This window comes from Rousettus aegyptiacus, unplaced genomic scaffold (genome assembly GCF_014176215.1).
Source record: "Rousettus aegyptiacus isolate mRouAeg1 unplaced genomic scaffold, mRouAeg1.p scaffold_m13_p_16, whole genome shotgun sequence".
Lineage (NCBI taxonomy): Eukaryota > Metazoa > Chordata > Mammalia > Chiroptera > Pteropodidae > Rousettus > Rousettus aegyptiacus.
Window position 1 is genome coordinate 552,487 of NW_023416291.1, and position 13,893 is coordinate 566,379.

At 51.5% G+C, this 13,893-nt stretch overlaps 1 protein-coding gene and 1 long non-coding RNA gene across 8 annotated transcripts in view; one reads left to right on the top strand and one right to left on the bottom strand.

Annotated features, from left to right (window-relative positions):
• Positions 1–9,530, bottom strand: part of CAMK2D (calcium/calmodulin dependent protein kinase II delta) — a 98,252-nt gene extending 88,722 nt beyond the window's left edge. For 2 of the 7 annotated variants that reach the window (XM_016144836.2, XM_036233423.1), the window contains exons 1-2: positions 9,110–9,526; positions 7,602–7,696 (exon numbers count right to left, since the gene is read on the bottom strand). In XM_016144836.2, the coding sequence (XP_016000322.1) occupies positions 7,602–7,696; positions 9,110–9,174 (160 nt within the window). In that variant the 5' untranslated portion in view covers positions 9,175–9,526. Of the gene's footprint in view, positions 1–7,601; positions 7,697–9,109 lie in introns of all 7 variants that reach the window. The other 5 variants (XM_016144837.2, XM_016144841.2, XM_036233422.1 and 2 more) reach the window with 5 other exon arrangements.
• Positions 9,531–10,166: 636 nt separating this feature from the next.
• On the top strand, positions 10,167–10,899 carry LOC118612402. Its single transcript, XR_004954813.1, has 2 exons — positions 10,167–10,430; positions 10,579–10,899. It is a non-coding gene; the product is annotated as an uncharacterized LOC118612402 (long non-coding RNA).
• The last annotated feature ends 2,994 nt before the right edge of the window (positions 10,900–13,893 follow it).

Here is a 13,893-nt window from a genome sequence, read left to right on the forward strand (position 1 = left end):
AGAGGAAAATCTCTTCTGACGAGAGTAGGGAAGGAGGGAAGGAGAAGAGGGGAAGTCAGAGATAGCTTCCTGGAGGAGGCGGCACCTGACCTGTCTTCAAGGAGAGAGGATTTCGACAGGAAGAGGTGTGCCCATTCCATCTGCAGGGTGGAGCCCGAGCTCTCCCCTTCCCTGAACACGCTGCCCCTCCTCTGCCGGGCTCACCGGCCTCACCACCCAGGCACCGCCCCACACACAAAGCTCCTCGGACAGCCTCCTCCGACCTGAAACCTCAGGTAGGCCCTGTGCACACCTGTCCTGCAGCCCTCCAAACCAGCCCGTGCTCGCCAGGCTGCCATCCACACTGATGGATCACGAGACCCCCAAGGGCAGCCTCTGCCTTCGCCTCCGCGCCCCCAGACGTCACGAGACGCCCAGCACGGCGGGCCCCACGGTCTCAAGTGAACTGAATCGTGAATAAACGACGTGCCCGCTGTCAGCTGGAAAACCTGCTCAGGAGGTTTTCCAAAGGAGAAGCATCACAACGAAAGGACAGCTCGGAGCAGAGTGGTGACAAAGGAGAGGTGGAAAGGGGGTTGAGATGCGCTAAAGAGAGGGGCCACGTGCGGTCGCACGCCCGGGCTTCTCCAGCCCCCCTCACAGAAGGGGAAGTGGGCGAGTCCCTGGGAGGTGGAGACAGGTCAGCAGAAGTTCAAGGTGTCCTGAGCACAGCTTTCCGAAATCGCAAAACCATTTCTTGACCAAAACATCGCCTTTTAATTTAAACACCAAAGCGGTAATGTGGCAGACCTCAACTCTCCATAAGATAGAATAAAAATCCGATTAATCATCGCTTACTACATTTACCTTCAATAAGACAGTTTCGGATTGCTCATTTTTGCTTGACTTCAGCGTGTACTCATCATTAATGGCGCTTCTTCCAAAAGACGTGGAAGGAAAATAACTTGTTAGAAAAAATTTTCCAAATAATTTAAGCCTTCCTAGAGAGAAGGTAAAATGATAAACTGTGTGAGAATTAATGCAGTTTGCGCCTTGAATTTACACAGATAAAACACGGATAAAGTGAAACCCGGCTTACCCAGACAATCAGTGCATAGATTTCCGGCTGGTGCCTCACAGGTCCACGGACACCAACCAGGTAATTAAACAGCCCAGGGCACGAAAAACAAGGGGCAGTTTCTCTCCCGACCCCGCCAGGCGGTGGCTGCCACGGTGGGGGCGCGCTCTTGTCACCAAGGGGAGATGTGCGGGGCTGGGTGCTTGACTATTGCCGTGTAATCAAGTATTGATTTTTTCAAATGTGTATCAAATTTTACATGACTCATTTTTAATCCCTGTGTAACCTAACGAAAAAAAGTAGAGAACCTCACGTAGAGCCACTGACTGCACGGAAACACTACACGATGCTACCTGTGTGCTGTGGCACTGCTGGCTGCAGGTGTTTTTCTGACCAACATAAAACATGACACTTGTCTTTTCTGTCAGTTGCCAGACTTTTGTGTGAATTTGACACCTGGCACGGCGCTGTCCGAGGGGGGACAGGGACACCCACGCTCCAGCCTCCCAAGTTCAACGGGACGAGCAGGTGCCTTCCTGAGCACGTCCCTCCCGACTCCGGTTAAGGGCTGAGTTTCTCTCTTTGGTGACAAGTGAATCATTTAGAAGCTTGCTTTCCGGGACTGACTGTTAGTCAGCTAATGAACTGAGCTGACAAAACACTGCCTTTTGCACCGTGGTTTCTGCCTTTGAACAAGAATGTCGCGTTCGGCACCCCCACCTGCAGGCGGCAGGGCGGGGCTGTCTGGGGCATCCTGTGCCGAGAGCACGGTCTCCCTCGCAGCGTGGCACTCGAGTGTGCCCTCCCAGAGGGCTTCGCACCCTCTCGGGAACACGGGCCTCCGGGACACACACCCTGGCGCCGGGCGGGAGGTCACGGAGCACTCGCGGGTCCGCGTGGGAAGGCTGGCCGACGCGGTGTGACAGCAGGCTCCGGCTTCAGAGCGGGAAGAAACTGGGATGAAACTCTGACTCAACCACGTACTAACCCCGAGGCTCTCAGGCACCCCGAGCCGGCTTCCTCTATTTAAAAATGGAGGCCACACTGTCTACCTAGAGGCTGCGCTGTGGGTTGCAGAAGCCACTGTGTCTGGTCAATGTGTTTTTGTCACTTGTCAATATGTCACTGTCACTTAGAAGGTTCTCTTTAAATAATGGCTATTATTTTCTATTATTTTACTACTGTTTTAAGTAGTAATGGACAAACGTCTAAGAAGCTAAAGAAGAATGTGGTCCCATGAAAGCGCTCGCCAGATTAAAAACCAGTGGTGATGCTGCCCTGGGTACAAGTGTAATGATGCTTAAGATATTCAGCATCAAAACCAACCGAACGGCACACGAGGCTGCCCCCCACCCCCGCCCCCCATCCTGCCAGGCTCCCATCCCCGAGCAGGAGACAGGTTCCGGCAGATGAGAGGTCTATGACTTCACCTTAAGAAGCATTGTCGTGTCAACCTTAACAGGAGTCAGGATAATGCCGCCATCTCAAAAAATTTCTACTTCATTTCAAATTGATTCTGAAAATAACCTCATGCTGATTGCAACAAATTCGCCATGGTAATAAAATAACGTTTTTATTACACTCTGATATCTAAGCTCTTTTGACGATCCCTCCACGTTGTTTGCTCACGTTTTGGTCATGATTTTAAAAATTTATTTAAATCCGTCCATCTAAGAGCATTCCTTTGTCTCCCTGGGCGGAAATAGCCCTCCCCACTTGGAAAACCCTCAGCACTTTGAGCCACACTCAGCACACGACGTCTACGACACCTAACACCTAACATCTGGCCCAGTGTAATCAGTCAGTATTTAGTAAATAAAACACAGTAAATAAGGTCACATATGCGAGTGTGCTTAAGAGTCTACAAAATAGTATGAAATATAAGTTACTAGTATAAAGGTGTTACGTTTCAGAGTAAAAATATTGCTAAGACTACATTTAATGTATCACTGGGAAGTTTGCTATAAAATACTACTAAAACTGAAAAGCTTTAACACAACCTCTCTCATAAGCAATCATTAGTCACCAATAATTTAGAAAAAAACACTGGACACACTACACCCTCATAAACGGAGGGAAACAGATGTAAAAAATATGAACCCAGCCCTAGATCCACTATCGGTCGGCTTGCCTCAGTATCAGCCGAAGGAAAAGACTTTTAAAAATTAATTAAAATTCTAGTTAACAAAAGTTAAAGGCCCAAGAGAATACTAGTATACACTTTATAGTAATCCACAATTAACATTAAAGGAACCCATAAAAATTTGAATTTTTGCATTGAGTTGATTCATATTTCAGTGGAAATGAAAAGTATCGCTCTCCTTGTAGTGACAGTCGAGGTTCCCTGGGAACTCGGGTCCCACCGTACAGTCAAGTGCAAGCTGACACCGCTATTAGCGTCGTGGCCGGGACCCGACACCGCACGCTTCGCCACGTCTGCCTGACCCAGCGATGCTGGGACAGAAAGGATCCTTATTATTTCCTGGAAATACAGATATGTGTTTTTGTTTGTCATCTCCTAACCAGTTTTGACTATCAATAATATTCTCATTCGCCAAAAGAGGAAGATAAATGTGGAATATCAAGGCCTACGTAAGAACGTAAATGGGATAAAATGTAACGAAAGAACACAAAATGACAAGGGCGACACATGCCACTTTGGGACCCAACAGTCAAAGAGCTGCAGAGGTGCCATGTACAAAAGCAAAAATGATCTACTCATTTTTCTTAAAACACTGTTTGAGCCAACTAACTTTCCAAAATTAATATTGATTTGCCCAATTAGTTCCAAATTGCCAGATCAATAATGCATATTCAGAGCAAGTTGACTCATCTATATTGTCTCAGTGCTACGTCCACTCTAAGACAAGCAACCATGAGGCTGAGAAACTCTAGTCAGTACTTTCTGGACTGTCTGAATGCCAAAAAAAGAAGTCACAGGAGTTAGTTATGGGCATCCCTATTATAACAAAAAAGATGACTTACGGACATATATGCGACGTTCGGATTTCATAGCTGAGGCCTAATTTTGTGTCCATGGTCTTGATCCATATTCCACTAATATAATCAATCTAGGAATTAATAAAACTATAAAATCAAAGAACACCAAAACGACTTAACTGCACTATGCCTGAAGGTCCACAGAAATGGGAGACGGAGCCCTCTCTAACTCCCGCGGCAGCGGAGAGGTAAAACACGCTGGGCACAGCATAGCATATACCATGTCAAGATTCCATCCTAATTTGTCAGATTCGACAAAAACAATGCCTTCTGGCATATCGGACTCTGTGAAATAAGAACTGGTTTCTAATGGTTGAAAACACACTGAGAGATAGACGCCGAGTAGTCACTACCGCAGAAAGCCGTCCACCACAGGGAGGCTTTAAAATGCGACCTCAAACCCATGAACCACCTCTGAACACATCTGCCATTGGGACTGTCGGTCACCACGTCTGAACTCAACCCCAGCCCCGCACGGACTCTCCAGAGCCTGACGACACCTTAGTTACACCCACAACAAAACAGGTGAACTCGCCGGACGGCCGGCAAATCAGCACTTGCTGAGTACTAACTTGATTGGGATCAAAATGAAATAGTTCCTACTTCTCACGGTAAAAATACGAGGCAAAATTCTATTACCACTACCAGTTACTAAGCATGCTTTTCTTTCCTATCTAAAAAAAACTTTTTAGAAGACAGAAATTACATATAAAAATCAGACATGTCTACATTACTTCTAATTTTTAAAACAAGCCAAACTATATGTGTGCTTATCTATCTGATCAGCATTGCGTAAGGAACACTCTCTGTGCGTGCATGTGTTCATGCAGAAGGAAAGAAATTCAGCTGACTTCTGAGTCTCCCAAAACCGGTGTGGGTGACTAACAGCTGCGCGGAAATGCAAGTGCGGCTGAGCGCTGGAAACCCAGCGAGACCCAGGCACAGAAGAGCGCCGGCTGACAATGCCCCTGGATGTGCAGATCCGTGCCGGCACGCAGCCATATTTTTGGCCATTCCCCTATGGTCTCAGATGACAAACCCCGACAGCGGCCTTTATTTTTCATCTGTAAGGTTACATTTAAAGACTATTACTTGAATTGAAGGACCTGCCTGGTCGTTTAAACAAATAGGAGTAAAGCTGGGATTTACAAAGGCATGGTATCTCAAACAAAACAAAGAAAAATCTGTACAAAAAATCATATGTTCCACAAAAACTTCTAGATGCGGCCAAAAACCCAAACAAAACAAAAACCAGTACCTTAGAAAAAACAAGCATGCTATTTTGCATTTCATTCTACGTTGCCCTTTAAATATGCTATTTAAAAATGTTTTTGTAAAAGTAGTGTTTTAGTATCATTATATACTGAGAAGACAGCGTTTTTCAAGAACTCATCTTTCAAAGCATACACTCCGAATATAGACTTACAGATGACTCCACGCCCACTGTTTGCTTGTCCTTCCCCATAAACGAGGCACCCGTCCCTTCCCCAACCATTTAAGAGGCACACTGGACCCTGGGCCCCCACCCTGGTCACCCCATGTCCTCGGTGCCGTGGACGTCACCTACGTCACAGGCGAAAGCACAGCGGTCTCGGTCCTTTGAGAGTTGACGGCTCAGTGTGAGTGCAGGCCGGCCTGAGGCACACCTGCGGAGGAGGCGTCGCACCTGTAGTTCCGTCCTCTCATGTAGGTGACCTCATTCACTCCTCACAGAGACCCACTGTGACAGCAGCTCAGCCACTGACTGCAGGTCACGCAGGGGTCACCGAGCTACTGCTGGGTTAACTCGTCCCCTCCTCCCAACCCAGCGACAGGACAGGCTTGTTTCACCCCATCTCATCGGTGAGAACCTGAGGCTAGCAGCCAGTAAGTCCCAGGAGGGCGGGGACTTGGACCCAAGGCACCTGGCCGCTGCCTCTCTGCTCAGCAAGGGCAAGTTCTCACGCAGCGGGAGCATGCGGGGGAACAGGACGCGTGTCTCTGTCTCGCCCTCGCCCTAAATGTGTCCTCGTCCTAAATGCGCTGGGACCAGGGGCATCAGCGGCAGAGGGTGGAGAGGGCTCTGGAGAGCCTGGGGGCGGGCAGACCCCGAGACACCGCCCTCCTGCAGGTGGACGACAGGCCCGGGCCCCCACCAAGCCGACTGCGAACGTGAACCGTGAACCGTGAACCTTGGCAAGGCTGGTTTTCCGAGGAAATGTAAAGCCGCCGGGCCCCAGGCCAGGGGTTGTGGCGCCAACGCCAAGAGAAGTGGTGGCTCGCGAAGTGGTGGCTCCAGGACGCCCAGCCCGCGGGAGGAAGCCACACAGGCAGGAGAGCACTGGGCGCCTCGTCTATTTTTTTTTTTTTTTTAACTAAAATGTCATTTACAGTGTAGCAACTCCCTTTCCCTGTTAAAAACCTCCCTGCAGAGGAGGGGCAGGAAGGGGACACCGCTGAGCCCGCAGGCCTCTCACTGGCACCGCTGGCTGCGGGGCGCACAGACCTCCCTGGGCCCCGCGCGGGGTCTGGGGAAGTAACCACAGCAAAAAGCCCCTCGAGAGAACACACTGAAATGCCGACCTAAAGCCGAAGGACGCGATAAAAGCAGAAACTGCAGCAAATAGAGAAAAATACCATGGCAGAAACCAGCAATACCAGGAGACCTGGCAGCAGCACTTTCTAGAAGTCAAATTAAACGAGGAATACGCGCCCTAATGGAATTTCTTTTCTCATTACTTAAAATAAACCAGGTCACTGAAATGGGCTTACGCTCTGGCATTTGGTTCATTTTAATTTCACTTTTCTTTCGTTAAACCATAAATTCCCCTGGAAATGCCTCAGACCGGCGCTCACCGTTCCAGGGGCGCCTGCAGGTCCAGGGGAAGTGCTCCAGAAGCAGCCCAAAGCGGCGACAGGACGGCCCTTGTCGCTCACGTCGACAGCTGCTCTGTGAGCACGAATTACCTCTGTGGCCATGAAGCCTGTGCGAACTGCACGCGGAGTCTGCAAGAAGCCGCAATGCCAGAGAGAAAGACAGTGAACAGCACACACATCCACACGGCTGGACTTCCTCGAGTGCGGCTATCACGCTTCCTCCCAGAGCCATTAGTGTTAAATACACCTTGATGATTTAAGGTAAGTGTAACTACTACTGAAATGAACGATTCGACTGAGCTCTGACCTATTTTTCCTCCCAAAAGCAAAAGGGAATAATGACAGTTTTGAGAATTATATTTTTCAGTTCCGGCATTTTTCTGGAAGTTATTTCACAATAGAGCTAAAGGCAAAATGCCTTTATTTGCTTAGTGACATTTATTTGCCTAAAAATGTAGTTCTTTATGCTACTGCTCATAGGACAGAATTTTTATGACAATTTATTAAATTATATTTGTTTATTTTTAAACTATATAGACCAACAGGCATTCAGGAAGGAACTAAACTCAGTATGTAATATCACACCTAAGTCTAGAATACAGCTAGCTATAACTATATGATATGAGAAGACCAACAATCAGCATGAGAAACACAAAATTAACATGTACGTGTAGCTGAAACCACCTACCCCTGGCGGAGAGTTTCTTGGTGTTGATGATTTTTGCAGCATATTCTTGTCCAGTAGGGATTTTCATGCATCTTCTCACCACCGAGAAAGCCCCCCTGGAAACCACAAATCACCAGGTCATCAATATAATCAGCTCTGATAGTCTATTTAAAAATTATAACAATCTGAGCATTTTTATGGAATGTAGTGAATTTTCAAATATCAGTACATTATGGTAATATACAAAAAAATGAACAATTCTTCCTGGAGACCTAGAGCTTAATGCTGAGGAATAAAAGTAAATTTTATTTTACTGGCAGTACACATTATTAATCAACAAAATGAAAGGAACCGCCAATTATGAGGACCTTGTTTGCACATGAAATCAGAAAACCTTTCATAATTCACACTCACACAGCACGAAACGCTCTGAGAAAAAACCCTGCAGAGAGCGGCGCTGGGGAAGAGCAGCACAGACCCGCTGCAGATTTATTTTGATAGGGTAAAAAATTAATCTGGCTCCAAGTAAGTAAATATGGAGATTGTTTTCATTAAAATATAAATCTTGGAAACATTTGTGTGATTTCTCTGCTCTGTTTTTGGCTGGGGGAGGGCAGAGGTTTGAATTAAGCTGCTCTTCAGACATATCCTCCATGTTTTAACAGCTAGCACTACATAAACATGTAAGGTTAGAATGCTCATTCCATTTCAAAGACAGCTCCATTTCCTTTCACTTAGCTGCATAAAACAGCACCATACACTTAACTGCACCCTTTCAGCAGTAATAGTGGAAACAGCAGCAGAGGACTGGGTTTGGGTCAGATGCTGCATAAATCGTAAATCAGCATTCCGGTCGCCCCTGGGTCCCCTGTCCCTCCCTACACACCTCCAGCTCCTGAGTCCCGGTGCAGGGCCCTCAGCAGGTCTCTGTCCCGGCCCTGCACACCTCCAGCCCCGGGGGGCCCCCTGCACAGGCCTCAGGTGGTCCCTGTGTCTTCCAGCACACCTAAAGCCCTTGGGTCCCCGTGAATCTGCCTCCCTGCTCATCTCCAGCGGGCCTGCACGTCCACGCACATCCGCTAGGCCACCCTGGGGGCTCCCGGGTGTCCAAGGAGCTCTCCCACAGCGCCTAAGTCCTCCGGGGAAGGCTGGGATGCGCGTGAGCCCTGGGAAGGGATGGAGAGCGAGTCACCCGGGCCAAGGGTGACTGTGGAGCCGCGCAGGGTCGGCTCATCCGGGCGGCCACTCTCCGGACGTGGAATTCCGGGCGTCAGTAACACCGCGCCGCAGGGGCAGCGCGTCCCCGTTCGCGCGTGGTCGCCCCGCGGGCTCCGGAGGCATCTCGGCTAGAGTGGTCCAGGCTGCGTCCACACGCGTCTCGGGGTGACCGCTACGACCGCGGGGCCCGCCGAGGCTCCAGGGCGGGCGGGTGCAGGGTCCCCCGGGTCCGCCCTCCCCACGGAAAGCCCCCTCGCGGCCCTGCCCTGCCAGCCCTCCCCGCCCTCCTGGAGGCCCGGCGCCGCGCTTACTTTCCGAGCTCCTCGAAGAGCTGGTACTCATCTGTGAACCGGGTGCAGGTGGTGGTAGAGGCCATCCTCGGGCCGGGCTGCCCGGCTGCCGCTGTCCCCGGCCGGGCTGTCCCCGGAGCCGCTCTCCGTCAGCGTCCGAGAGTGGCCGGCCGCCGGGAGCGCGCGGGGCGGGGGTGACCAGAGGGTGGCGCGGGCCCCTTCTCCTCCTCGCCGCGGTCGGCTGCTCCTCCGGACGCCGCGCCGCCCTCTTCCAGGCTCTCTCCCCAGACGGAGAGGCCGAGCGATCGAGAACAGGGGCCGGGGAAGGGAAAACAGCCCGCGCGGGGCGAGACGCGAGCAGCCAGCAGCTGCGAAAGCTCCCTAGGGCCGGCGGGCGGGGCGGCGGAGGCAGGGAGCCCTCCGCGAAGGAGGGGCCGGGGCGGGGCTCCAGCCGTGGGGGCGGGGCCTGCCGGCGGGGCGGGGCCGAGGCCCGGAGGCGGAGGCTCGCGGCCGAGGGCGGGGAGGGGTCAGGGGGCGGGGTCAGAGGCAGGGGCGCAAGGCGGGCCTAGCGCGGGGCGGGCGGCGACGGCTCCCGGCCGGGCCTGTGGCGGGTACGATGAGACCGGGGGGCGGGGCCCAGGGCCGGAGTCTGGAGCGCTCAAGCCCGCTGCCTCCCGCGGGTCCGGCCGGTCTCGGCGACCCCAGCCCCGGGCCCTCGCGGGCATCACGCGCGGGACTGGGGAGGCCCGGGTCGGTGGAGACGACGACGCCCTCGCTTCCCTCAGGGCCGACTGGGCGGGGGACGTGGGCGGCCGAGGCCTGCAGGGAGGGCCCCGCGGCCCCTCAGCTGAGGCGACCCCGCCGCAGCCGCGCCTTTCTGTCCCAACTGCCCCGCGCCACCGCCTCCCAGGCCGGAGTACTCAAACTTAGACCATCCCCGGAGGCCGCGGCTTCGGGCATCACGTTAACGGAACGAAAGCAACAACGGCGCCACCCGCCCACAGCTCGGCTCCCAGGGCGCCCCTAGTCAGCTCAGTAAGGTCCGAGAGGAAGGCAGCTCTCGCGAGATTTCCTGCGCGGGGGGGCGGGGCCTCGGTCACGCGGCCCAGGGGGCTGACGTCACCCGCCTCACGTGAGCGCGCCTCGCCTGACCCCTTTGCGAAGAGCTGCGGCGTGTGCCTCCGGCGCGCGCTCGGACCTCTACCGTGCTGCACAAGCGACGGTACTGCGCAAAAGCCGGACGGAAAGCACGTAGCGTTTCGGGAACGACCCTACTCATAAGCATGCGTGCCATCGTTTACAGTGAAAACGAGAAAAATAACCGTGCGTTACATTTTAAACGGTAGGGAAATGGCTGATGGCTAAAACCAGCCCAGGGCCTTTCCTTCAGTCCTGTGCGTTTAAAAAACTATAAAATTGCAGATTTAGAGACACATCATAAACAAATGTTATGAAAGGTTTTTGCCAGATTATCCCCTTTTATTTTACAGCACTGGACCGGAAAACGTTGACGTTCCATTGCTCATTTGCTCACCGGTAGCATTACATCATGGACTCAAAATTTCACGGCTCGATGATAAACGTTAACTTGGAGATAAGGAGAACCTAAGATTTAGAGGAGTTGTTGTTTGCTCCCAGAGGCTATTAAAATAAACCAGCCTTGTCCACATCACGCCTAATCCTCCTTGCCCTATGTCCTGATCTGGGGAATGCTAGACTGACTGCCAATAACTGAGCATTACCAAAGTTCTCGGAATGTTCACAACTTTGAATGCTTCTTAAAACAAAACTGAACTTTGTACGTATTTTGATTCTCAGCCTTAAAAAGCAAATAACGTGTAAAACGTAGAGCTACAAAAAAAGGGCTGAAAACAAAAACTGTATAAGAGAAAGAAGGTGTCTATTAATAACTGGGCTATAAAATTGAAAAAAAAACAATTTGGTCTAGGTTAAAGATTTTTAATATGATTTAAAATTTTAACAATGTGGTTTCAAGAGACAACGCAATAATGTAATATTCTCTGAATCTAAAAATAAAAAGTAAAATTAAAACAATAAATAAAGGTAATATAAAATTTTACAACTCAGGAAGAAAATTGTTTTTTTAAATATTCAAGTAATGAGGCCTACATAATTACAGTATTTATCTCAGTTACTTAAATTACTGACAATTGTAAATCATAACGATAATTGTGTGATACAATAAAGGAAACAACAGTTTTAATGTTGATATATTATTAGACAATAAATGTGTAGTTTTATAAGCAAATACTGCTTAGTCTATAGTTGCACTGTTCCTTGATCTGTATCTTGGACTAAAATACTTCTTAAAGAAACGACATTATTTCTGAAGGTTGCGCCAGGATGACAGCCCTCGCTTCAGCCCTGCCCTCCTGCTCTGCCCTCATTGTGCTCAGCACACCAACCCGACGATCTCCTTAAAACCCGTCAGAGCAAATCGTGTCTTTTCTCGAAGGCTTCTGAAGCCTTCCCTTCTCAAAGGGATTGAAAACCAAAATCCCAAAATTGGCTTACAAGGCCCCTGCTCCCTGTTAACCTTCCGCCCCGTGTTCGCCTGGCTCCTGCTCCCACACTGGCCTCTGCTGTTCCCGGAGCGTGACTGGTGCTCCCACGAGGGGCTTTGCGTTTGGGCTTGGTTCCCTCATTCCCACAACGTTCACCTGTTTTACCCCTCTCATTTCTTCACGTCTTTCCACCTTTTTCCACCTATCAATGCGAAAACAGGTGAGCACAGGCAGGCGTCCTGGCCAGACACGCCCTCTCTGCAAGCCTCCCCTTTCGAATGCTTTTCTACTTTGCTTATTATACCTAAGGGGCAAAAAGCTTCCATTAGTATCCTATTTGTGAGCGACACTTCCCCTTCACAACTACTTGGTTCGTTTAACAGAGAAGGTGTGCCCTCAAATTAGGAGTGAAAAGGTGTTTTCGAAGGTGGAGGTAATTAAACTGGGCAGATCATCAACAAACAGAAAATGAAGCACAGACTGCCAGCGGCTTCGTGGTGAAGAGCTGAGCCGTTAACTTGCAACATTTATTCTGTGAATCGTGTTTGCGTATTAGGCCAAGCGTCAACGGGTGCAGAGCAAAATAGTGTCCCCACTCTTGCGTGGCTTATCTTTGCGTGCGGAGCTAGGCATTACATCAGCCATTCATAAACATTTCGGTACCATAAAGGAAGCGTGCCGGGAGCTGCGAGAATGTATACTATTTGTCCTGGTGGGGAAAGGGCGAGGAAAGGAGATCTGAAGAATAAGTAGGAATTAACGGGGAGAGCGTGCTCGCAGGAGGAGCACGGCCGTCCCGTGCGGTTGGGGCAGCCAGGGAAGCGAGACTGCTGGAGGGGCCGAGGCTGTCGCCGGGAGCGCGGGACTGGGCGGCCGGTGTGGCGCCACCGAAGGGCTCTCGTTGGGATGTGACATCCGTGCTCGAAGCTCATCCTGGAGGCCTGGCGGGAAATGCGTGCCAGCCAGCTGGTGACCAGCTTAAATTAGGTCGGAAAAAGGGACGGTGGTGACAAAGAGGTAAATGAGTGTTTCACACGCGTCTGGGAACATCACTATTAGAATAATAAAAATATCGCGATGACACTGAGAGCGTCTGTGCCGACGTGGAGGAGACGGCGCTGCGGACCGGCCGTGTTAGCGAGGCGGAGGCTTCGTTTTCTGCTTTTAGGGTAGTTCCGCCCGGGGGATACAGTCAGTGTGGGCTGCCTGACGGCGGGGTTCGTTCTGAGAGCTGCGTGTCACGTGCTGAGCATGGCAGGCGCCTGTCACACGGCGGTGCACCACGTGTGCTTAAGCAGAGAAGAGGCGCCGGGTCCCAGCAGCCAAGGCGAGAGTGGCCGCCGCCCGGGGGTCCACCCAGGCCACTGCCCGCAGGTGGGCGCGCGAGGGCGAGACGCCCACCGGCCTCGGGTGACGGCACAGCCCTGGCCGTCACCGCTGCAGTGGGCACGGTCCACCTCTCGGGGGAGGGCTGGTTCTTGTCCCAACACATGCGTAAAACTCTTCATGAGCTGATTGGCCTTGCATTTCTAGGGGATCAGAGATCTATTTATTTTTAAATTAAAATATAAGGTGCTGCTGTCAAAATATTTGTTTTGTATGCTTCCTCCAAAATAATTGTTGTCTTCGACCCTCCTGTGCTGCCGGGAATTTCGAGCTTGACCCCCCCCAGGTCCGGTGGTGCTGGTCAGGGCGAGCATGGCGGGCCACTCTCGGTCACACGTTTACTCCAGCAGTGCTGCCTTCCACATCATCAAACTCGCGTCATCTGCCGGGTCACCTGACCACGCCGCCCACGCCTGTCCACTGCCCGTGCACGCCGCGGGACGCAGTGCTGGGGGCCGGGCATCAGCCGCGCGCGTCTCTGCTTGCCTTCTGCTCCCCGAACCTGCGTCACGGGCTTCCCGTCCCCGCTCGGCCAAGACGACCGTTGTCGAGGCCACTTGTCACCTTCTCGTTGCTCAACCCGACAGCCAGCTTTTGCAGCCTCGAGTTGCTTGCCCTCTCCTCAGATTTTGGCACAGCAAATCATCCTTCGAAAGCATTTTCTCCACTCGGACTTGGGACCACACTCCGCCCTGTCTCCTCCTCATCCTCTCCGTCTTCTGTGGGTTCATTTTCTCAGTCTCTGAATTTCAGACTCTCTCAAAGCTCAGTCCCTGGAACACTACCTTAAACCACACGTACTCCTTATAAAGTCTCAGCCCAGTTTCACAGCTTTAAACGGGACCTCCCCAGGGGAGACCCCGAGACCCGCCGGTCCAGCCTGCACGAGTCCCC